This window comes from Papio anubis, chromosome 17, assembly GCF_008728515.1.
Source record: "Papio anubis isolate 15944 chromosome 17, Panubis1.0, whole genome shotgun sequence".
NCBI lineage: Eukaryota > Metazoa > Chordata > Mammalia > Primates > Cercopithecidae > Papio > Papio anubis.
In genome coordinates, this window is record NC_044992.1 from 72405143 (window position 1) to 72430270 (window position 25128).

At 50.7% G+C, this 25128-nt stretch overlaps 1 protein-coding gene across 7 annotated transcripts in view; it reads left to right on the forward strand.

Annotated features, from left to right (window-relative positions):
• The window catches only part of RPTOR (regulatory associated protein of MTOR complex 1), a 408568-nt gene that overhangs the window by 250896 nt on the left and 132544 nt on the right, over nucleotides 1–25128 (forward strand). For all 7 annotated transcript variants that reach the window (XM_009191419.4, XM_003913544.5, XM_009191423.4 and 4 more), the window contains 2 exons: nucleotides 19183–19283; nucleotides 20055–20199. In XM_009191419.4, the coding sequence (XP_009189683.1) occupies nucleotides 19183–19283; nucleotides 20055–20199 (246 nt within the window). The remainder of the gene's footprint in view (nucleotides 1–19182; nucleotides 19284–20054; nucleotides 20200–25128) is intronic.

Consider the following 25128-nt stretch of genomic DNA (forward strand, 5'->3'; position numbering starts at 1 on the left):
GCACCGGGTCCCCTTTGTGTTCGATGCACACCCCAGCAAGGCCTCCGTAGCTCATCCGGGTCAGCAGGCGTGGACGAGGCTCGGTTCTGAGATGAAATTGCGGACGTGCAGCCAAGGGGGAATGTGAGAGGTTCCGAGATCACCCCAGGGAACCTGCACACAGCATGGAGATCTTCCGTTTCCTTCACAGCGGTACCCAAACCCTGGTCTTTGTCATCCATACAAAGGCCTGCACAGCAGAGCACGGAGCTGTAACATCTGTGGCACTCACGCCACCTCCTCATGGCTAGGCACCTCCTAGCACCCTAAAGAAAATGTGGGCTGGGCGCGGTGGCTCACGCCTGTAATCCCAACACTTTGGGAGGCTGAGGTGGGCAGATCACGAAGTCAAGAGATCAAGACCATCCTGGCCAACATGGTGAAACCCCATCTCTACTAAAAATACAAAAATTAGCTAGGCATGGTGGCACGCGCCTATAGTCCTAGCTGCTCGGGAGGCTGAGGCAGGAGAATCGCTTGAACCCGGGAAGCAGAGGTTGCAGTGAGTGAGCTGAGATCAGGCCACTGCACTCCAGCCTGGTGACAGAGTGAGACTCCATCTCAAAAAAAAAAAAAAAGAAAAAGAAAATACGTGTGTCTGGATGTCTCTAAAGGAAGCCTTCGCTCTGCAGAGATGCGGGGGCACAGGTTGATTGGAGGGCAGCTTCCGTTCGTTGAAGGCAGGCGCAGAGTGAGGAAGAGGCCACGGTGAGGCTGAGCGTGTGCCTGGCCAGTGCCCCTTGGCCGTCCTTTCTGGTGTTGGCATTTGCTCTTGTGTAGGAGTTGTCTCAGACAGCTCAGTACCTATGGGGCACACATCACTGCGGCCACATGACTGGGATGAGGCTCAGCCCCCATCAACGCCTCTTTTCCAGACGTGTCGTAGTTCGGCATGTGCACCTCCCTCTGTCCAGTCTGCCGTTCCTCCTTAGCCTTCCCTGAGAGTCTGTTGCTCTGGCTCCATTGCCCGCACGGCCCTTCGATTCCTCGCAAGCCCTGGTTCTGGAGGGGTGCCCAGAGTGCCTCCTCTGGCAGGGGTGCCTCCTTGGATCTGTTTATCCTGGAGGACTCAGCGCCCCACCGTCGTTCCTATGTGCGTGGCTGCAGACTTGCAGTCGGTGATAAAGCAGTGTGGCGTGAGTCGCCAGCACAACCGGGGGCCCCAGGTGTGTGGCAGCTTTTCTGGTCCTCATCACAGCTGCCCGGTGAGCAGCCTCTGAGGCCGTCTCCATCTAAACTTCTGGAAACTGAGGCAAGGGAGATGGAAGAACTTGCTGAGAGAGAGTCACATGAGGGTCCCCTGTTGGTAGTGGAGCCTGTGTCCGTCCCCGCCCCCTCTGCTGGCTTCTGAGTTTGCTGCTCCGTGCTGCATGGTCCCCTCTATCGGAGCCTGGTCGCTGCACCTTGTGGCCCTTCAGAGAAAGACCTCCCGGTTCTGAGGTGCGTGTGTCTTCTGACCTCGAAGCCAGTATGTCATGTGTGAGCGGCCAGTTCGTCAGCGGGGCCTCAGGTTCCAGGCTCGAGCGCACTTTCAGACCCCGCATGTGTTTCTCTGTGTTTGTTTATTCACCCTTCGTTCAGCAGACGTCCGCCGTGGTCTCGCTGTGTGCTAGAGCCTGTCCTAGGCTCTGGAGCCAAGTCCTCGCTTGTTAACTTACACCCTGATTAGGGGAAGAAACACACGTAAGAGGAGTGTGAATGTACCAGGAATGCCATGTGATCGCACACAAGAGTGCCTGGATGCTTCTTTGATTGGGCGGCCTGGTGAGGCCCGTGAAGAGGCAACACTGGAACCGAGACCACCTGGCCAGACGGGAGCAGCCGTGCCAGGACCAGGGGGCAGCGTTCCAGACGGGGAACCCCACAGCCTGTGACCAGGCATGAGCTCAGGCTGTGTGGCAAGGGCCTTCTTTGAAAGAGGCATATGTAGCTTCAGTATTTAGAATTAACACCGCTAACCTGGCAGCCCTTAATGGGTCTACAGGGGCCTATGTGAGTCTGACTCAGAACACTGCATCTGATGGGGAAACTGAGGCACTTAGGCGCTTGATGGCTACCTACAAAGGACATTTTGCTCCATGAATCAGTGGTGTGACCCGCAGTGGCCACGGAAGGGGTGGCGGCACAAGCCTGACTAGTGACTTCGTTTGCCGAGGGAGCGGGGACGATTGACGGCCAGCAGGAGGGCCATGGTGTTCTCACCTAAGAAGGCAGGCGAGCACTCCTTTTGCTAGAAGAGGCTAAGAGATCTCTAAGCTTATTTCCATGGATGATAACCCAAACAGATTTAGTGTGGCTGCGTGTATAGCTGCTGTGTCTTACAGCTGTTTTTGGAGACCAGAATGTGCCTCCCCGAAATATGAAGGATTGTTGGGCTGAAGACAATTAAGAAGCAAGTGCAAGAGAGCTGCTTGCCTGCCCTGTTTCCCTAAAGCAAGACATAGATCTACAGAGAAAAAGGCATCTTGTCCCACGCCCGTCCCAGGGAGGACAGCAGTGAGCCCCGAAGACAGCCGGGCCCACGCGGAGGTGTTTCCTTCATTTTATAGATGAAGTGACTGAGTCTCAGAGAGGTTAACTAACCTGCCCAAAGTCACACAGCTAGGAGTGGCCGAGCCTGGAGGACTCCAGCCTGGGTCTGTGTGATGCCACCCTCGACTCTGCTCTGGCTCGTGCGTGGGAGGACGTCCATCCCTTCACGTCCCTCTGTGTGTTTGTGGGTGTGCATTCTGAGGAAAGTGGCATGAGTTTTATGCATCAAGATGCCTGGTCTCAAAGGGCAGGTTCCATGTGGACCTGACAAAAAGAGGGGACGTGTGCAGCATGGGAGGAGAGACTGGAGGGGACGTGTGCAGCATGGGAGGAGAGACTGGAGGGGACGTGTGCAGCATGGGAGGAGAGACGGGTCATTTGGACCGGAGCCCTGGGTGCCCGGTGGCAGGAGGAGTGCTGACCTTCTGTGCGATGCATGCGCACCAGGAGAACCTCAGAGGATTATCCCAGAAATCAGGCGTAGCCACACAAGGCTGGCTGTATTTGGAAACTCTTTCCTGGGGTGTTTTAACAAATTCACAGGAAGAGACAGAATTTACAACCAGGCTAGGAAGTGACTCTGGGATTTCAGCATCTTTTCAGAGGCAGAAAGATCCCGATGAGCTCAGGACAGTCGGGGGAAGTCGGTGGCAATCTCTGTCAGAAAACCGCGGAGTGTTTCGTGAAAGATACTTCCCCGGCAGGAGAGCTCCACGCGCCATCCTGAAAGCTCACCCTCCCCTCCTCCCACCCTCCCACCCTCTTTAGGCCAGATTTTTGCAGAGAAGCTCCCGGGTGAGGTGCAGCGTGCAGGTGAGAGGGGCGTCTGGAGACGGCCTGGAGGCAGCCAGTGCCTCCAGAGGGAAGTGCTCCCCACCCCGGCTCCGCTGGGGCCTGTGCTCCTTCCCCTTATTTTAGGAGCTGCCTTTCCCGGTGTGGCCGGCCTTTCGGCAGCTTCTCAGGAGGCTCTGCCTGGAGGTGGCTTCTCCCACGTGACTGCTGCAACTGCCTCTCAGGATAGGTCTATCTGAAGGTCGGCCCTGACACTGGGAAGCCCATGGAAAATCCGCTTTTGCAGGAGTGCTTCAAAAATAAACATGGGCTCAGATGTCTTTCTGAAGGGCTTTGGAATCTGCCCGTTTAATAAAAAAGAATCTGCTTTTCATTATGTCATCAACATGTTGACTAAGAAAATGGGGAATGACCCCTCGCCTCGCTGTGGCCCCATCTCTCCCTTTGGTTTTTGTTTGCAGCCTCCAGAGTGGCCGTTCCTGTCCATTGTTGTTGTTGACTGACTCCAGGAAGGGGCAATAATTTCTCGTTCTATCATAAGTCAGGTAAAAGGTGAATTATCTCCTGTAATATTAACTCTGCTTACTGTTAAGTCAGGGAAACTTCCTCCAGAGTTCAAACTTGCGTTTACTGCACAAGTAAAGATGAGCAGAATTCTGTACTAGGGGAGCCATTAAATGCAGAAAGATGGGATCCAAAGAGATGGTAGCACTGTGCATGTGAACCATTTGATTTAGAAACCGAGCAGAGATTTTTTAAAATCGTTAAAAAAACAAGCCGCCTCTGGTGGTTTTTAAAAGACCAGTCAGCTTATGCAGAGGTGGAATCATGGAACTTTCTAGTTTCTAATGTCTCTCAGGTGCCATGTTCACACCAAACCGTTTCGATAACTCTGAGCCAGTGTATCCTCCTGGAGAAATTGACAACTGCTTCATTTAAGTCAACGTTTTTCAGATTTCAAGTCATGGCTGATTAGTGGCTATGAAACCAGTTAGGTAGGTCACAGCCAGCATTTTAAAAAAGAAAGTATCATTGTTTTCCTAGTAAGACGAGTGTTCCTTGGTTCTGTTGCTGGAACATGTTTCTCTCTTTTTGTTTGTTTGTTTTTGTTTTTGTTTTTTGGACGCATGGAGAGAGTATGAAACTGTGAATATGTATCTTTATAGGTGGTCGTGTATGTGTGTTTGGTCACCAAAAATCGTCCTAGGGCTCATGATCAAAAAAGTTTGAAAGCTTATTATTTAAATGATCTCTGTCTTATGTTAATTGGGAACCTAGACACGCTGACCACCTTAATGGCCTGTACTTTAGTTCGCATCAGTGTTGTGAATACCTCGTCGTTTTCTAAGAACAACCTTGCCCCAAATCCCTGCTCTGCCGTCATCAGCCTTGTGCCATATTATGGTTTCCTATAATCTGTCCCATTTTTAATTAGGAATATTGTGTATACGTATATCTTTTTTCTTTGATTTTTTTTCTTTTTTTAAAATTTTCTTTGCTTATACATACATCTTAACAGCCTCTTCTTGTTGAAGAAATAATTTGGACAAGTTTTTATATTTTACTCTAAAAGCTCATTTCCCTTTTGACCACATGCATTCCCTCTCCAAACTGAAGAAGGCCAGATTAACCGCACCCACTTACCCTTCCTGAGAGAATGAACAAACCTTTTATCATCAAGATATGTCACCCTTTATCTCGGGTAATGCCTTTTGCCTTAGAGTCCACGTTTTTATAGTATCATAGCTAAACAACTGTCTCTTGGTTAGTATTGGCAGAAAGCATCTTGCAGAAAGCATCTTTTTTATCCGTGTATAGATAAGGTATATCTCTTTGTCGGCAATATAGTTAGCTTTTATGTAGTTTTGTCTCTAAATAGAGATGGAAAATGTTTGGTTTTAATTATTTAGTTTGTTTACTTTTAGTGTAGTAATTGACATACTTGGGTTTAAGTCTGCCTCCTGTTTACTTCATCCTTTCTTTTCCTATTGCTTTTTATTCTAGCCTCCCCCCGCTCCTTTTTTCTTTTTTGAGATGGAGTCTCACTCTTGTCGCCCAGGCTGGAGTGCAATGGCGTGATCTCGGCTCACTGCCACCTCTGCTTCCTGGGTTCAAGTGACTCTCCTGCCTCAGTCTCCCAAGTAACTGGGATTACAGGCACGCACCACCACACCTGGGCAATTTTTGTATTTTTATTAGAAACAGGGTTTCACCATGTTGGCCAGGCTGGTCTTGAACTCCTGACCTCAGGTAATCCTCCCACCTCGTCCTCCCAAAATGCTGGGGTTGCAGGCGTGAGCCACCACGCCCGGCCAAGCCCCCTTTATTTAACCTTTCTTTTTTCTCCTCCCTTATCATCTTTTGGGTTGATTTAGCAATTTTATTACACCTTTCTTCTCTTCTGTTGGCTTGTTAATTTTATATTCTTTTACTATACTTTGAGCATCCTATTTTTTCCGTTAACTGCCAGATACTATATGCCTTAGACTTTGCAGGCCGTGTAAGGTCTCTGCCTCATATTCTTCCTATCGTTACAACGCTTTAAAAATCTAAAAACCATTCTTAGCCTGGAGGGCTTAAAAAAACTTGCTGCTGGCTGGATATGATCCTTGGGCCATAGTTTTGGTTAACTGCTTTAGAAGCTACAACGTGCATGCTACTAAAATCTAATCGAAGCCTGGCACAGTGGCTCATGCCTGTAATTCTAATGCTTTGGAAAGCTGAGGCAGGCAGGAGGATCACTTGAGGCCAGGAGTTCAAGACCAGCCTGGACAATATGATAAGCCCCTATCTCCACCAAAAAAAAAAAAAGTCAGGCATGATGGTGTGCACCTGTAATCTCAACACTTTGGAAGGCTGAGGCACAAGAATTGCTTGAGACCAAGAGTTCAAGACCAGCCTGTGCAACGTAGCAAGACCCCAGCTCTACAGAAAAAATTAAAATCAACTGGGCCTGGTGATGTGCCCCTGTAGTCCCAGCTGCTTGGGAGGCCGAGGTGGGAGGATCACTTGAGTCCCAGTGGTTGTGGCTGCAGTGGCTCGTGACATACCACTGCACTCCGGCTTGGGTGACAGAACAAGACCCCGTCTGCTAAAAGAAACAAAAACAGAGTCCCCTTTAGTTTAGTATAGATCTGCTGGTAAAAAGTTCTCGTTTTTATTCGTTTGAAAATGCAATCATTTCTCCTTTGTTTTCACATTTTCAAATCAACATTATTGAGGTGCATTCAATAAAACACACCCACTTAAACTGTACCATTGATGAGTTTGACAGAGCACTGTGCCCGTGGAGCCATGCCACAGTCGGGGTATATCCCGTGTGTCCCCTTGTACCTGTCCCAGTTAATCCCTCTCCATTAGATTTGACGTTTCCAGAACTTTCTGTAAGCAGAATGATGAAGTATGCGCTCTTTTCTGTCTGCCTTCCTTGGCTCAGAATCATGCCTTTGAGATTTCTCCTTGTTGGGAGTATCAGTAGTGTATTCCTGTTCGTCGTAAGTAACAGCCCATCATCCTGTGTGTCACAGTTTGTTTCACCTGTTGATGCACGTTTAAATTGTTTCCGTCCTGACTGTTATGAACAAAGCTGCTATAAATATTCATGTGCAAGTCTCTGTGTGGGCATATATATTCATTTCTCCTGGATAAATACCTAAGAGTGAATGGCTTGGTCATATGATAGGTGTACATTTAACTTTATAAGAAATTGCCCAACTGTTTTCCAAAGTGGTTTACTGATCTGAGTTCCTGCCAGTAGTAACAGCGTGCCAGTCGTGGTGCATCCATGTTGACACTTGGCATTCTGTCTTTTCATTTTTTTAATTTTATTTTTTGAGATAGAGTCTCGCTCTGTTGTCCAGGCTAGAGTGCAATGGCACAATCTCGGCTCACTGCAACCTTCGCCTCCCGGGTTCCAGCAAATCTTGTGCCTTAGCCTCTTGAGTAACTGGGATTACAGGCACGTGCCACCACGCCCGGGTAATTTTTTGTATTTTTAGTAGAGATGGGATTTCACCATGTTGCCCAGGCTGATCTTGAACTCCTGACCTCAAGTGATCCGCCCACCTCAGCCACCCAAGTGCTGGGATTACAGGCATGAGCCACCACGCCCAGCCATCTTACCGAAGTATAACACAATATCATTATTATTTTAATTTGCACTTGCCTAATTATGCCAGAGCAGCTTTTTCTGTGCTGCTATTAGCCATTAATTTATATTATTTAATAAAGTGGATGTTCAGGTTTCTTGCCAATTTTCAGATTGTGGTGTTTGTCTTCAAGAGCCCTTCATGTGTTTTGGACACAAGTCTTTGTCCTATCTATATATTGTGAACAGTTTTGTTCAGTCTGTGGCTTGTGTTTTTATTTTTAAAACAGTGTAGGCCGGGCGCGGTGGCTCAGGTCTGTAATCCCAGCACTTTGGGAGGTGAAGGCGGACAGATCACAAGGTCAGGAGATCGAGACCATCCTGGCTATCACAGTGAAACCCCGTCTCTACTAAAAATACAAAAAATTAGCTGTGGTTGTGGGCACCTGTAGTCCCAGCTACTTGGGAGGCTGAGGCAGGAGAATGATGTGAACCCGGGAGGCAGATGTTGAGTCCATCCAGCAGTGAGCTGAGATCGTGCCACTGCACTCCAACCTGGGCCACAGAGCGAGACTCCATCTCCAATAAATAAATAAAACAGTCTTTTGAAGAACAGAAGTTTTTCATTTTGATGAAGTCTGATTTCATCATTTATTTTATGATCTGTGGCCTACCCTAGGGTTGTGAAGATTTTCTGTTTCCTAAAACTTTTAGTTTTAACGTTCGTGTTTATGATGGACGTAATGAACTATGATTAACTTTGAAGTCTGTGATCGTTTCAAGTTGTTTTTTTAATATAGTATGCAATAAGGGTCAAGGACAGTTGTTTTCCGTGTAGATACCAAATTGTTCCATCACTATTTGTGGAAGAGACTGTCTTTTTGTCATTGAATTTCCTTGGTGCCCTTGACAAAAATCATTTGACTATAACTGTATAGTTCTATTATATTGATCTGTGTGTCTATCTTTATTGGCATAAGGATAGGAATACCACATTACCTTGATCACTGTAGCTTTATTTGAAGTCTGTTTTTGTTTTTATTTTGTTTTGTTTTGTTTTGTTTTGTCAAAATGGTTTTGACTACTATAGATCCTTGCATTTCATATGAATTTAAAAATCAGTTTATCAGTCCTAATGAGAAGCCTGCTGAGATTTTGATTGGAATTACATTACATCTAGATCAATTTGAGGAGAATTACCATCCTAGTAATAGGGAGTCTTCTGACCCATGAACATAGTGGTTTCAGATTCCACAATCATCACATACTGGTTTAGTTGTCTTGGTGCCTTATAGCTTTATCTGTTCATGTCTTGCAAATATTTTGTTAAATTAATGTCTGTTTAAAAATTACTTAGTACAGCATATAGAAATGTGATTGATTTTTGCATAGTGACCTCATTTCCTCTAACCTTGCTACATTCACTTACTGGCTCTGGGAGCTGTTTTACAGGTTTCTTAAGATCCTCTATGTGTGTAATTATATCATCTGAAAATACATATGGTTTGACTTCTTTATTTCCAATGTTTATGTCTTTAATTTCTTTCTCTTGCTTTGTTGAACTGCCGGATGTCTCCAGTATGATATTAAATGGAAGCAGTACAGCTGGCTGTTCAAGCCCTGATCTCAGTCAAGATCAATGACAGGGAGACATTTTGTCTTAATCTACTAAGTATAATATGTACTGTGAACTTTTCATAGGTATCCATTATCAGGTTGAGGAAGTACACTTCTAGACCTAGTTTTCCGAGAGTTTTTTGCATGAGTTGGTGTTGGAATTCGTCAGCGGCTTCCTCTGTGTCTGTAGAGGGGGTTGTACAGCTGTTTACCCTGTAAAGATGGTTCATCACATGAGTGATGTTCAGATGTTAAACAGTCTTGCATCCCTGTGGTAAACCCCACTTGCTGATGGTATATTACCCTTTGATATATTGCGGGATTTTTCTTGCATTTCATTGAAGATCATCTCATGTGTGTTCTTCTCTACCTGTGGGACACAGCCACGCCCTCTCCAACAAGGTCTCAACCTCCCTCTACCCACGGGACACAGCCACGCCCTCTCCAACAAGCTCTCAACCTCCCTCTACCCACGGGACACAGCCACGCCCTCTCCAACAAGGTCTCAACCTTCCTCTACCCACGGGACACAGCCACGCCCTCTCCAACAAGCCTCAGCCTCCCTCTACCCACGGGACACAGCCACGCCCTCTCCAACAAGGTCTCAACCTTCCTCTACCCACCAGACACAGCCACGCCCTCTCCAACAAGCCTCAGCCTCCCTCTACCATATGTATAATGTGCATGCTTTATAATATGGTTTCAATGCAGCGTTCATTGAGAAGCTGGATGAACCCGTCGTCACGCTTGTGCATGTGCTCCGATTGCTTTCAGTAACTCTGATCCGCGGCCCCCCGTTATTCCAGCCCCCACCGTGGAGAACCCCTAGTCTGAGATACATATATATAGCTTTCCTCTTACTAGCAATCTAACCATTATGCACTGACCTGGATTTTCAAAAGAATTATTTCCATAAAGAAATTGCTCAGTTCACCTCCCTGACCTTGTCATGGAACCTTTGTAAGTAATGAATTATTTGCAGTAAGTAAGTGAACCAGCCCAAACTTCTCTACACTGTCATTTTCATAGTAGTCATTTAAATTTAAATGTGTGTCCTTCTTTTTTTTTTTTTTTTGAGATGGAGTCTCGCTCTGTTGCCCAGGCTGGAGTGCAGTGGCCGGATCTCGGCTCACTGCAAGCTCTGCCTCCCGGGTTTACACCATTCTCCTGCCTCAGCCTCCCAAGTAGCTGGGACCACAGGCACCCGCCACCACGCCCGGCTAGTTTTTTTTGTATTTTTTAGTAGAGACGGGGTTTCACCGTGTTAGCCAGGATGGTCTCGATCTCCTGACCTCATGATCCGCCCATCTCGGCATCGCAAAGTGCTGGGATTACAGGCTTGAGCCACCGCGCCCGACCTCCTTCTTTAATTGAATTTAATCTGAGATGATATAAATTTTTGAAATAATACAGTTTTGACCGGGTACAGTGGCTCATGCCTGTACATGAGCAGTTGGGGAGGTCGAGGCGGGTAGATCACCTGAGCTCAGGAGTTTGAGACCAGTCTGGGCAACATGGTAAAACCCCATCTCTACCAAAAATACAAAAAATTAGCTAGGTGTGGTGGCATGTGCCTGTTGTCCCAGCTACTTGGGAGGCTGAGGTGGGAGGATCACTTGAGGCTGGGAGGTGGAAGTTGCAGTGAGCTGAGATCGAGCCTCTGCACTCCAGCCTGGGTGACAGAGTGAGACCTCATCTCAAAAAAATTTTTTTTTCATAAGACAGTTTTGAAATATCTTCCCTTTTCAGAAAACTTGCTCTAGCCTCCTTCTTATTTAAAAAAAGGAGGGAAAGGTTTTCTCTTTCTTTAATATGTAAGTTGTATGTTTTCAGCACAGATTTTTAAGTACACATAAGCAAAAAGAATTAAAATCATGCATTTTCTCCAGCATGCCAGGATAATCATTATTATCACTTTGTGTATACCCTTCCAGACTTTTGTCTAAGCGTATTCTTGGGTATGTTTTTGATTTTGTGCACAAAGAGATAATCTAGGGGAATGGCCGCCAGAGTGTTTCACGAGCTTCTTAGATGATGGAATTGGGGATGATTTGTATTATCTTGTTTTCTTTTTTATCATCGTGTGAGTATTTTTAGTGAGTTTGTCCTATTTCTTGGAAGCCGTAGTTTTTCATTTGACGTTTTGTTTGTGTACAGCCTGACAATCATTCAGTGGGGACTCACCCGTTGGCTCATCGAGTATGTATGCGGCACCTGTTCTGTATCCGACGCTTCATGCTAAGCATCGTAACAGCGAGATGAAGAGAGAATTTAGTCCTCACTTTCAGAGAGCTCCAAACCTCAGCTTAGACACAGCCTGGACTGCAGTGTCTCTTATGGCAGAGACATTCACAGTTCTCTGGGCAGGCATCAAAGCCGCAGCCGCCAGGGAGGGCCCCCTGGGCTGGGGTGGGAGAGGCCCCAGTGGAGTGTCCTGAGAGGAGGCAGGACTTGAGCCAAATGATAAAGGATTCATAGATGTCCCCTAAGCCAAGAAGACAGGAGGGTGGTCTGAGCAGAGCACACAGGATGTTTGAGACCGACAAGTCTGACATGGCTGGAAAGCGATGTATTCGGTAAAATAGAAAGGTGGGGAGAGGCCGGGCGCGGTGGCTCACGCCTGTAATCCCAGCACTTTGGGAGGCCGAGGCGGGCGGATCACGAGGTCAGGAGATCGAGACCATCCTGGCTAACACGGTGAAACCTCGTCTCTACTAAAAATGCAAAAAATTAGCCGGGCGAGGCGGCGGGCGCCTGTAGTCCCAGCTACTCGGGAGGCTGAGGCAGGAGAATGGCGTGAACCCGGGAGGCGGAGCTTGCAGTGAGCCGAGATCGCGCCACTGCACTCCAGCCTGGGCGACTAAGCGAGACCCTGTCTCAAAAAAAAAAAAATAAATAAATAAAAATAAAAAAAGAAAGGTGGGGAGAAACAGAAAATAGCACAAGGAAAGTAAACATGCTTGAGTTAGCCTCCACCGCATCGGCCGCATGGCTGTGCTGGGGAGCAGACACTAGGCAGCTAGGGGTGTACAAGGTTTGTTGGAAGTAACACCTGTCAGAGGCCAGGACAGAAGATGGACCTGATGTACACCTGGCCCAGGCTCTGCCGGCCCCATGGAGAGAGAGCTGTCACTCCAACTCACAGGTGGCCCAGCCTCTGCAGGCCCCTTGGAGAGAGAGCTACCAGTCCAACTTGGAGGTGGCCAGACTCTGTAGCTCCGCTGTGCTACAGGGCCACCCAGAACACAGCAAGGCCTCATCTGAACACTGGACCAGCCCCTGTGCATAACAGCTGGGGCTGTGCCTGCACCACACTTTTTCCCACCAAGGACCCAGCCCATGTCGACAGGCAGCAGACAGCCATCGGCATCAGTGCGAGCCGCTGTTTTCTAAGTGGGGAAGTGACGAGGCCCAGGCCTGTGGACTGTGGAGATCACACGATGTGCTTAACGAGCTACTGGGAACTGTGAGATTGATTTATGCCGAGGAAAGCAAGTCATTGTTCACGGGAATTTAGCTACACAGAAAATTAACAGTGGAACAATGGTGGGTAATAAAAGAAAAAGTAAGGGATTAGTTGAGCACCAAAGAAATTGAGAGGAGGATCTCAGCTGTCATCCTGTGCTAGACAGTCTGTCCTGTGCAGAGCACCCTCCCGGCTGGTGGGGTGGCTTCCCCGTGCCCTGTCACTCAGGGCTGGACAGTCCACCACGTGCAGAGCACCCTCCCGGCTGGCGAGGCGGCTTCCACGGAGTGATTCTCGAGACCCGAGGGGCGTGGACGCAGCTTCTGTGCAGGCAGACAGAGAGCTAGTGGGCTCTTGGCCCTCACTCCTCCAGCCAGAGGGGTTTTGCTTTCCTTTGTCCTGCATAAGATTTTGTTAGAGTGGCTAAAAAGTAATGGAAAACCACTGCAGTGATCAGTGGCGAACCTTGTAGGTTTGGGGACCCAGCTGTGTGTTAGGAGCTGTCAGCCTGCATAGTGTGAGCCAGAGCAGAAGGGCCTGGCCCGAGAATGCTTTCTGGACGCCTCGCGGGCCTGGCTGCAGGGTGCGGTAGAGGAGGTGGGAAGCCTGGCTAGCCCCACTGCAGGGACAGAGAGTGGCTGAGGGCTTGGGGCCTCCGGGGTTTCAAGCCTCAGTGAAAAGCGAATCCACAGGGACTGTTGGAGTGGGGACCAGCAGTGGAGATGATGACATTGTGCTTGATTTTACATGTTACACTTGAGCTGCAATGCCAGGCAAGTCGAGGGTGAAGGAAAGCGCCTTGAGTGAGACCTGGAAGGAGCAGGCCGCTGCTGGAGCAGATGCCGGGCTGTGAAAAGAGCTGGCGATGCAGTGCTCCCAGAGGTCATTAAGGGAGGAACAGGGTGCTAGGGGAGAGACAGTCAGGATCCACAGATTCAGCAAATGAGGAAGGGCAAGGCTGGGCGGCCACTGGAGTGAGGGGCTTGGCAGGAGGTGGCTGGGAAGGGCGGCGAGGACAGAATCCAGCTTTTGCACGGCAGGTAAGAGGAGCCTGCAGGGGCCCACGGAGAGCTTAGCCAGTGCGAGCTTCAGGGCCACATGGGTTTTCCCCAGGGTGGACAGGCATAAGGCCCCAGCAGCCACTGTGTGTTGAACCCCAGCAGCCAGTGGTCTCCCCGGCCCATCCCTGGTCCTCGCGTCCCTGCGAGGCGGCTGCAGGGCCTGGGTCTGGTTTCTGCCGCTAGTTTCCAGTGGAAGACACACCCTCCTAGAGCCTCAGTTTCTCCATCTGAAAAGCATGTGAACATAAGACTTGCCTGGCGAGGGCACTGGGAAGGAAGTCTTGGTGGGCTTGGCAGGTGGGTGACTTGGGGGCCTCGGTCTGCCGAGCCGCACAGCGGGAGGCGTGGCATGAGTGCCCGACTGGCAGCGGTGGTGGAGGTAGTGTAAATGTCCATGCTGAGGAAAATCCAGGCCTCTGAGAGGCTAGGCAGCCAGTCCACGGTCACAGAGCCAGTCTCTGGCCAAATTCAAGCCCCTGTCCGTCTGGCTGCCAAGTTTAGGCCTGCAGGTGCAGGAAGAGGAAGGCGGGGGGCTTTGCAGGGGAGACGTCCTGATGACCTCACTGCCCCTAGTCCTTGTCCTCCGCATGGATGGGGCTGGGGACAACAGTGAGGCGGCCACCCCATGGGGAAGGGATCATGTGTTGTGGCTCCTGAGTGCAGACAGAGCTGAAGGCGCCCCTGAGAATCCAAGTGAGAGCAGGAACCTGGAGAGACTGGGAGGCGAGCACCTGCCAGATGGGCACCTGTGGGTGACCCAGGGAGGGACAGGGCCCCGAGGAGTGGGTGGCACCTTGTACTGGAAGTGGGGAGCAGGCAGGATGACAGGGCAGATGACAGGGAGCCGGGCAGGTCCGGGAGAGGGGGAGGGAGGGAGCACCCCTGGAAGTGGGGAGCAGGCAGGGTGATGGGCAGATGACAGGGAGCCAGGCAGGTCTGGGAGAGGCGGGTGGGGGGAGCACCCCTGGGAGAGTGACTGTGATAGGTTGTGACCCCTCAGGCAGCTGGTGGAGAATCAAAGGCGAGGGCCGGGGACACAGTCGTTCTTGCTGAGTGACAAGTTCCCAGCAGAGGGTGGTGGTGGGGACAGCCAGAGGTGTCAGGGAAGAAGAAGGGGCCTTAGGGGAAGGGCACCTGCTTGGCATTTCGGAGCTGGCCTGGCACTCTACGGTGGTTGCACAAATGGGGTATGGATGCTGAAGTTCTGCCAGTGTCTAGCAGGGCCGGAGTCACCATGATGGCCTGGATATTGGGGTATGGAAGATAAATCCTGGCAAGAAACTGAATGCCGCAGGTGAGCCCGGGAAGTGTGGGGGGAGGTGGAGATAAACCCTCCTGGCGACGGCAGCGAAGGAGAGTTTGAGGAGGCGCGGGCCCTGTCGGGGGCCACCCCTGGCATCATGCCACATCTGTTGTTGGAGTGTGATTTGTTTTATTTTAGTCGCCATTGTGCATCAAGGTCAGCTGTGTTGACTCAGCAGAGAAACCGGCGCCACGAGTCATCCAGCCACAGCACAGCTGGGACCAGCGCTTGAGTTTTCTTGTCTCCCAGTTCAGGGATCTTTTCCTGAACTGTAGCTTTTTACAGTTTTCGCATAGAAGTCCTTGACTAACACTCTGGATTTAAATTTTAAAAGAGCCACCTTGATCGTTAACCCTTTGAGGGTTTAAAGAAACTTCTAGAATAAAACATGGTCTGACGTGGACACCCCACGCCACTAGGCTTCTGCTCTGGTCCCCTCATGATCCCAGTGACCTCCCAAGTTGGGCGAGGCTCAGCATTAGTTAGGATCAGGCACAGAAAGGAAACCAGAAACAAATTGTTTCTGTAAAGATTTAATGTTATGTGACATGAAAAGTGAGGGATGCCGGACTCGGTTCCACATGGTCACCCCCGGTAGGACCAGGTCTGCTGGATCAAGAAGTCACATCAGATTTCACTCACCGGATGGTTGGTTCATCTACTTGAATGATTTCTGGGTCTGTCTGAAGTTGGCCGGGCAGAGGCTCTTTCTAGTTTCATGATGAGCTTAGGGAAGAGACCAGTGGGATTTTCAGGACCGTTTTGGGGGAATCTAGCTTTGCATTTATCTACTGGTGATTATCACAAGATACCAATTTGTAAAAACACAACTAAGTACACACCGGTGCTATCTGGCCTCTGTTTATCTTGATGGCTTGGCCATCCAGTGACAGTGCTGGGGTGTGTGACCTCATGGGAAGCTCTTTGCTGCTCAGAATGCAACTTTCTGTTAACCAGGGGTCACAGACTCAAGAACAGCAGGGGCTCTATGAGCTTCACTCCACTCAGGATACTTGGGCTCACGTTAGGGATGCATTTAGTCCTGGTTTGCAAACAGCCTGTGGGCGAATGGTCTGTCTGTGCTTGTGATGGTCCCTGCCCTTCTTCCGAGATGCAGTCCTGACCCCCGCAGCTGCCAGAGCTGTGCTGCACCCATAGGCTCCCTCCCTGGCATCACCAGGGCCCAGGATGAGGAGATGCAGGAGCCAGGGTTTCGGCGGTTCCCTGTTACTCAGGTGGGCACACTCATTGCAGTCAATGTTGATGATATAAAGACAAGAAAGAGTATCCCCATGATCACATTTTGAGGTTTTTTTCCTCCAATTGTCTCTCTTGCACATGTTTGATGTCATTGTGATGATAGAGTATTTATCTTGCTTCTTAATATTAGAAAGCATTGTCCCATATCATTGAAATGTTCATAACAATTTAATTGCTTGTAGCTGCTGCGTTGTGGTTGTTGCATGGTTGGTTTAATCATTTCTCCCTTGTCGGTTTCGGAGTGAATTTCGGGCTCCACGAGGGCAGATGACACAGCACCACACATCTCCCTGCATCCCCCGTCCCCATCCTGCTTCCGGTTCAGGCTTGGTTGGTTCCTGGAAGTTGATGTAATGAGCTACGTAGATTTTCCCGACTTTTACACGTGATAAAGAAGGTAGTGCCAGCGCACACTCATGCAGGATAGAAGTGTCTTTGTTTAGGGCAGGGACAGACACATCCAGCTGCCTTACGATGGGGGCTCCGCACATCAGAAAGACCAGCCGTGTAATGTAGAGTGTGGACTTTGACGCAGTATCAGTCAGTCAATCGCTCATGTCTGTGTGACTCTGAACACGCAGACTCTGGGCACTTCCCGGACTGACAGTGCTCCACACGTGTTGTTAGAGTCGTGCTGGGAGGGTAACATGTCTGAACCCCATGCAACGAGGACCTGAGCTCTGCAGTTGGTCCCACCCTGCCCTGGGCACCTCTCTTCTTGAGGTTTGGGGACGGTACTCTGCCCTCGTAGTTTGACTAACTCCAGAGAGAGAAGAGAGAACCCATGACAGGATACTTAAGATCAGCACCTCCCGTGCCTGCCTTCCTTGCACACTTGGGCCACTTGTGTGTTTACTGGTCCTAGACCACAGAGTTTCTGCGTGTGGCCTGGGTGCCCTCCCTCCTCTGCACGGCTTTGGTAAGGAGGGCAGGCGGCGCTCGGTGGCAGTCCCGTAGCTTGAAAGAGGCAGTGTTTTTGCAGAACATTGTTATTGACGATCTTGTCAATAATTTCATTAAAAAGGTTTTCAGCATATGTGTTTCTCATCTGCAGATGAGGGACCCAAGACACAAGTGTGTTGGGGCTCCATGTCCACCCTACGATGCCCCCCGTGCCCCTTCTCCGGGCTGTTTCCCCAGGCCATGTCCCAAGCAGCCACCCCTGTTTGCACTGGCCATGTCCACACTACGATGCCCCCCGTGCCCCTTCTCTGTGCTGTTTCCCCGGGCCGTGTCCCGAGCAGCCACCCCTGTTTGCACTGGCGCTTGAGGGCTGAGATGAGCCACCTGGTAAAATGAGTTCCCGGGCTGTTTACTTGCGTTTCATAAGGAAATGTCTTCTCTTTGGGAGGTGCGCCCCACCCTTACATCCCTCCGTGGGCCAAGCTCTGTCGCAGGTTGTTGGGTGGCCGGGTGCCTTTGCTTTTCCTCACTCCCCTGCTCGGAGGTCGGAGGGCAGGCAGCCTGGCCGTTCCTCCTGCACGCAGTGGACATGCTTGTTCTGAAGCGAGAGCAGGCTGGGGAGAAGGAAGAGGCGCTGAGACGACTCTGCTGTCCTTGTGCTGTGTGTTCACCTCCAGGCCCTGGTTTCTTTTAAATGGTGGGAATCCTTCATGATGCCCGCCCTCCCTCCCCCACCCACACAGCTCACGAAAGGTGCTTCTCAGTCATCCCCGCCCTGGCCAGCAGCCTGACTGCAAAACCTTGATGTTGGGTAAACTGGTCTCCCCTGTGGAGGTCAAAATTTTTCTTGAATTTGGAAATCTTTGAGACTTCTCGCATTGTTTGAGCCACAGTGCTGCTTCAGAATATTATACCGACTTCTCAATTTCTCATTTTTCTTGTCCTATCACTGAGCCTATTTTGAGGAAATAAGACGTTTTTTGTTGCTAAAGGAAAAGGCATTTAGTGGAAGGAAAGAGCATGTGTTGAAGAATTTATTAAGAAGCTCGCTTAGGCTGGGTATGGTGGCTCACACCTGTAATCCCAACACTTTGGAAGGGTGAGCCGGGAGGATCCCTTGAGCCCAGGAGTTCAAGAGCAGCCCGGGCAACACAGCAGGACTGCAACTACAACAATTTAAGAAAAGAAGTTCACTTAACTCAGCTACCCTGTGTCGCTGATGCATCGCCTCTTTGAATATTATTCCTATGAGGACGGTGCCATCAGATGGTTCCTAAGGTGGGAATTGCTGATCAGCTAAATCTTCTCGATAGCGGAATCATGCTCATGGCTCTGAACGTGTGGCATTTGGTTTTCCATTCTGAGTTACTTCACTTAGAATAATGGCCTCCAGCTCCATCCAAGTTGCTGCAAAAGTCATGGTTCTGTCCTCCCGGCTGAGGAGTGGTCCTTGGTGCCGCCTGCCCTGTGCGAAACGGCAGCAGCCTCACCCCGCGCCCACTGTCTGTCATGTTTGTCCCTGCGTCATCTGCCGTCACTTGGCACCACTCATGTGTGCTTGTTCATTTGCCTGTTACCTGTCCTCCCCAGACCCGGCTCCCTCAGGACAGGGCCTGGGCGCACACTGCCAATCTTCACATCCCTGTCGCGGGTATCAGCTGCGTGTTGAATACACAGGGGCAAAGGAGACCTTGTGGGCGAGATTCCCCCCAGTGTGGATGGTGAGCTTCCACAGCGTTCGCTGGCTGAGATGTAAACCTGCAGAGCGTGATGTGGACTGCTTTCAGTATGTGCCACGGACTGCCCTTGGGGTCCAGTCCGTGGTCCATGGGAACCATGTGTGTGACCAGCTGGGCTTGGTCTGTATGTCTGGGGACACCGGAAGAAGCAGTCGTTTTGGAGGTGTGCAGGAGGGAGGAAAGCTGCAGATGGAGGTTAAGCTCTGAGCTGTGAGCTCATGGAGAGTTTAATTCTTCCGGCCGTGCGCCGAGGGTCTGCTCAGAGCCTTCCTCCCTCTGCTCAGAGCCCTTCGCCACCTGCGCCCGTTTTTCTTGCAACCTCTCCTCCATTCCCTGCTCTTAGAGCTGTGGCATCACTCATGAGAACGCCCGGTGTTTTCTAGGATCCCTGGCCGCCTGAACGACAGGAGGACGCCCCTGGGTGAGCTGAACTGGATCTTCACAGCCATCACAGACACCATCGCGTGGAACGTGCTCCCTCGGGGTGAGGCGCGGGCAGGGCCTTGGGGAGGGAGGCTATGGCCTTGAGTGTGCGGGGAGCCGACCCTTGGACATGAGAGGAGTCAGATAGGATCCATGAGTGCCTCACTAGTGAGGAAGACAGTGGGAGGGGCTGAAAGTAGAATGCGACCACCTTAGGAGGTTTCTGCGAGGGGGTGAGTTACTGCACGCCAGGTCCTCAGAACAGTGGTGTGGAGAGACCGCGTCAGCGTTGGCCCTGACCGTTCGCACAGCCTTTACCGCGCACCAGCGGCTTGTCTTCAGAGTCATTGGCATTATTCACGTTGGCCGAAAACCAGAATTGCTGTTGTAAGACTTGTTTGTGTTTTTTGTTTATTGATTGGTTGATTTTGGGTGTTTGTTCACATTATGTATATGTGCACTGTGTGTGTGTACACGTGTACATGTGTGTATGTACACACGTGTGTATGCATATGCGTATTTGTGTGTGGGTATTTACATATGTGTGTGTATTTGCATACGTGTGTACATGTGTATCTGTATAGGGGTGTATCTTTGTATACATTGTGTACATGTGTGCGCATGCGTGTGTGCATGCATGTATATTCGTGCACGTGTGTGTGTGTAAGCATGTGTGCGTGTTTCAGCATGAGTGTGTGGTGCTGATGGGAAATATGCATATTAGTCCCAACTTGTTTTTAGCAATTTTTGACAGAAGTGAATCTGTGTATTTGACTTTAAATGCTAGACACAAGTCACTGAAGATTCCTTTTTATCTTTGATCTCTCCTCAGATCTCTTCCAGAAGCTCTTCAGACAGGACTTACTGGTGGCTAGTCTGTTCCGAAATTTTTTATTGGCGGAAAGGATCATGAGGTCGTACAACTGCACTCCCGTCAGCAGCCCGCGTCTGCCGCCCACGTACATGCATGCGATGTGGTGAGTGTTTCCGGATCCTCCAGGCGCTGTGCTCCCCTGCCCTTCGCAGCACTGTGATGTCATTGGAATTGCACAGAGCTGGGCAGGGAGGCCCCACGCCTAACCTGGGGACCCCGTGTGGCATTAACAAGTGAAGCTAAATGCAGGGCTCCCAGAGCTCTCCACACGGCGGAATGGGGGTCTCCTTTGGAGTTCAGAAACCTCGGAGGGCCTTTGAGGACTGCACGGGAGCAGCGGCCAGCTGAAGCCCCACAGCTCTGCAGCTCGGGGGGCAGCACTTTGCAAGAGGGTTTCTGACCTTTTAGAAACCAGTAGTGAGAAAATAACTTGCTGACTAGAATTTATGAAGCGCATCCAAGATCGCCCTGAAGAATTAAACTGTTGGGCTCACGATCAATTAGTTTTTATGCTTATTTCTCTCACACACACACGCTCATAAGTGTCATCTTTTATGACTATTGATTATAGTTCTGTCCCACTGCTGAGCTGCTATTTATGCAACTCCTAATGGTAGTAACAGTGACAATGATGTGATTTGTTTTTAGTCTAGACATTATATTTGAAGACGTTTGGTTTCTTTCTGTTCTGTGGCTGCCCTAACAGAAGCAGGTTTGGGCAAATTCTAAAATAGTATTAAAACAAAGAAAAATATTTCTGTTCATCAATGGGAGAAACCCTAACAACACGAATATTTTTAAAAGAGCGATTAATGTATACCTAGCCTCAGAAGCTATTGTATGGCATATTTTCCTGGCCCGGTTTACTTTAGCTAGTGTTTTGTGTTTTCTTTTTAAATGTATACGTGACCACTTTCCCTCAACACTGGAAATGCAGAGGAGCAAGAAGAAATCTAAACTCATTACCCATCACCCACTCCAGAAAAGTTAGAAATAATCTAATTTTTAATATTTATAGTCAACATTTATATGAGATAGATCAAAATACATTATACCCAGCACAGCATTTGGACTTTAAACAGAAAAAGTTAAAGCATGCATGATCTGTGTCCTTCTTAAGAGTCTGTAAGATAAAATAGAGAACCCTGATAAGGAGAAAAGAAAATTGAAGTACACCATTTAAATAATGTGTAAATAAAACCACCACACATTAATTTTTCACGAATCCATGAATAACAGAGCTGTAAAAGAGAGAGTTGTTTGAAAAGCCTTTGTAATATTTAGAATAAATATTTAAAATAAACATTTTTTTAAATGAATAGAGCATTTTTGAAAGAGTATATTCTCAAAATGGCCTTATTCCTTTAAGTAAAGTAAGGCCTTAAATGCTGTCTCTATTTCTTCTGAGACAGGTTTTTGTAATAAATTTATTTTAGAAAGAGAAGGAAAAAGAAAAAAAAAAGAGCTGAAGGAGTCAGTGCCACATCAGATCCTGGATCAAAAACTAGTTCAGCGCTGGGAGCCAGTTGAGCACTCAGAGTGGGGCTGGGCAGGGTCTCCAGGCTTGCAGATTCCCCTTACCAGGAATCAGTCCATGGAAACCTTTTTCCTTCTAGCGTATATTTTCTCCAGATGTAAAAGCACCTGTCTGATGTGCTCAGCTGCATAGAGTTAAAGACAGTGGTGTCACATTGGTGTCCGTGGTCAAAGACCAGAGCCAGAGCACAAAGAGCAGCCAGGAGGGGTGAGCAGGCGAGGATGGGTGCTGGGAGGGGCATGTGGCGAGTTCGGCGTGGGGCAGCCACATCCCACCTCTCCATCTAGAGGCCGTGTGGCGAGGCCGGTGTGGGGCAGCCACATCCCACCTCTCCGTTTAGAGGCCGCGTGGCGAGGCCATTTAGAGGCCACGTGGTGAGGCCAGCACAGGACAACCACATCCCACCTCTCCATCTAGAGGCCGCGTGGTGAGACTGGCGTGGGGCAGCCACATCCCCCCTCTCCATCTAGAGACTGCTTTCTAGTACTGGCCCCTCAGAAGCTTTCTGAGTGCCGGCATTTGTGTCAGTCCTGCTTTACAGAAGGTCCTCGTCTAGGCCTAGCTGCAGCCTCTCCCAGCCCTGCTGGGGCTGCCCTTCCCTGCCCGAGAAAAAGGCTGGCTGTTCTGCAGACTCCGCTTCCTGGAGCCTCACGGAGCCAGCCCTCACCTGTGCTTGTTTGTTGTGCTAGAGAATCATGAGGTGATGTCGCAATCCACAGAGGCCCAGAGAACCTGGGGACAGCATCACATGGGTGCCCTGCAGCCCCTCTTCCTGACGGTCACTGTGGACACTCGGATTTTTCTCCTCCTGGTTCTGACCTTCCTGAATGTGTCAGAGGCTCTGCTTGGGCTAGTGTGCGCCTTGAGCGTTCCAGCCCGCGTGGTCCATCATCCCACCATACGTGGCCTGCGGCGTTATGTCCTCCCGCTTCCCTTTTGGGTGCATCCTCCTGGTTGTTGCGGGGCGGGCTCTTTGAGAAGCAAACGGAGACAGAGGCTGGTGTCACGACACTGCGTGTGAGTGGACCAGCCCTGGGTCAGCGGTGGAGGGGTGGGCAGAGAGAAGTCAGGCTCACCTCTGCCAGCCCTGGGGAGCTCTGAGGATGGGATGGGAGGTGAGTGGTCTCACCTGCATTCTGCATTGGTTGTCAGACATAGGCCACCCAGAAGAGGGCCTGACAGCCGTGAGCCGCCTGCCTGTGGTGCCCCCAACCTGAAGGGGATCCCGGCCCCCTCCCTCGCAGTGTCTTGCTGTAAGAGAAAATCTCACCTGCCTTACCTGGGTCTGCTGTTACCGCCAGCCCCATTTCGATGGGGCCCTTGAGAGAGGAGGAAGCGCAGCGCAGAGGAGCCCTGCCACAGTGCACAGCCCGTTTGCAAGAAACATGTTTCCTCCCCTCATCCAGGAAAGTGGCTCTTCCCGGTCGGCTGTGGAGAGCTTATCATCAGGCCCTGCTGAGGCCTGCGGCAGTGACCGCGGGCTGGCCTAGAAGACAGCAGCCAGCAGCACCCAGCCGCTGGAGCAGCCGCTGGTGCCGCCACTGCCAGCAGCCGGGGCCTCCCGGCCGGCCCAGGTACAGGGGAGTGAACTCTGTTCATGTAGAATCACAGTGGCGACCCCCTCAGTTCCTAGGCTGGGGCAGGGAAGCACTGCCCTGGCCTCCTCCTGGTCCCTGGCAACCTTCTGCTGGGTGTCACTGTGTCCACATGGTTGGGTTTGATGGACATCAGCGATGAAGACTGAAGAACAACCAGCCCAGGAGTGGTGAAGGGCAGGGCTCCTCCTGTGGGGTGCTCAGGGTGGGCTGCCGTGCTGTCACCGCTGGGCACACCTGTGAGCTCCGCCAGCCACGCGGCTAGAACTCGCCCCTGATGCCGACGGCCAGGGTGGCTTTGGGGTTTCACCCTCAACAGGCAGAAGAAGCTTTACACGCTTGGATGTTTCCCTTTTTCTTTTTGAAACTCACACCTTGGGCACGCATCTGCGTCCTGCCCTGGCGACTGACGTGAACACAAAGGGAGCCTTAGTCAGCCACTCGGCCCGCGGGAAGGAATAGGTGAGTGGGAGTGACTCACGCCAGGCTTGGGCTCCAGGCTTCGCGGCAAAGCAGTGAATGCGAACGCCCAGGGGAGCCACTGTACCAAATTGAAGCTGATTTGTGCTGAAAGAAGAAAACCTAATTCACAGATTACACACCAGTCCTGGCCCTTCCGATGGACGCGTCTCCCTCTGCTTAGTAATAGGAGTTCCTCCAGCGCCACTCGTGGAAAACAGAATTTGCAGGCGGAAACAGCATTAGGGAGAGTGCCGGCCATCTACTGCTGTGTGACAGCAGTGTCCCTGCAGACCCGGCAGCTCAGAACAGCACACAGCCTCCAGGTCCGGTGCCTGTTGTGGGACTCAGCCCGTTTCTCTGTGCAGGGTCCCACCAGGTTAAGGCTGCCTTTGCAGTTGAGACCACCCAGCGTCCCCGGTCTTTCTGCTGTCTGACGGAACTATTTAATATTACCAGCTGGGGTCCTTAGCGTGGCCTCCCGCCCCTCAGAGCCAGCGCGGGAGCCGGATGCTGCAGCCTTGCCTAGTGCCACACACGGTCACGGCAGCCGTCACCTTTGCCATGTTCTGCTGATCAAAAGCAGTCTCAGGTCCCACCTGCACTCCCAGGGAGAGTCCACACCTGGAACAGAGGTCGTGGGGCCACATTCGAACCTGTCCACCTCAGCTGGTGAACCATGCTGGGGTTTAGAGAGGGTGAGAGTGAAGTCGCAGAGCCTAGGGAGCGATCTGACCACGGCTCCCCTGAGGCAAGGCAGTCATGGCAGGTGACCACAGGGGTCATGTAAGAATAGGGTGATTAAGCGCCTGTTGCGTGTTGGGTGTGCTCTGAAGCTTTATAATTGTTAGGCCATCTCCCTCTCACAGCAGGTGCTGCTATAAAGCTACAGTTTTTGCTATCAATATGCCCGTTTTACTGATGAGAAACTGGGGTGCATGAGGACCCGCATGGCAGGGCCAGGCCGTGGCTCCAGCCGTCTAGCGCCAGCCTGCCCCATGCTGACTCAGCGGCGTACATGCTGAGTCATGATATGTATGTACACGAGCTTCTGTTTCAGGCAGATCCCTGGGACAGGAGTGCACCCAGGCAGAAGTGGCATCTAACCAGGGAGCAAAGCTCTTGTCACCTCTTGTTACACATGGCCGCTGTGCTGGCGGATCACAGCATCGTTGTCAGCGTGCGGAAGCTTCCCCCGTGTCTGAATGAGTCTGATCAGGCAGAGACGAGCAGGGAGTGGCACTTAGCGACCTGCTGTAGTCATGCTCCTGGGAGCAGGAGCCCGTGCAAGGTCTCAGGAAGGACGTGCGCCTCATATGAGACCCCCGTGGCAGGTGGCGTTCCTTGCATTTTGCAGTCAGCCACATCCCACTTGCAGAACAGAACCCTGGGGTTTTCCCTCCAGCTGGACATGAGAAGTTGCTGGGGAGTCGGCAGCCCT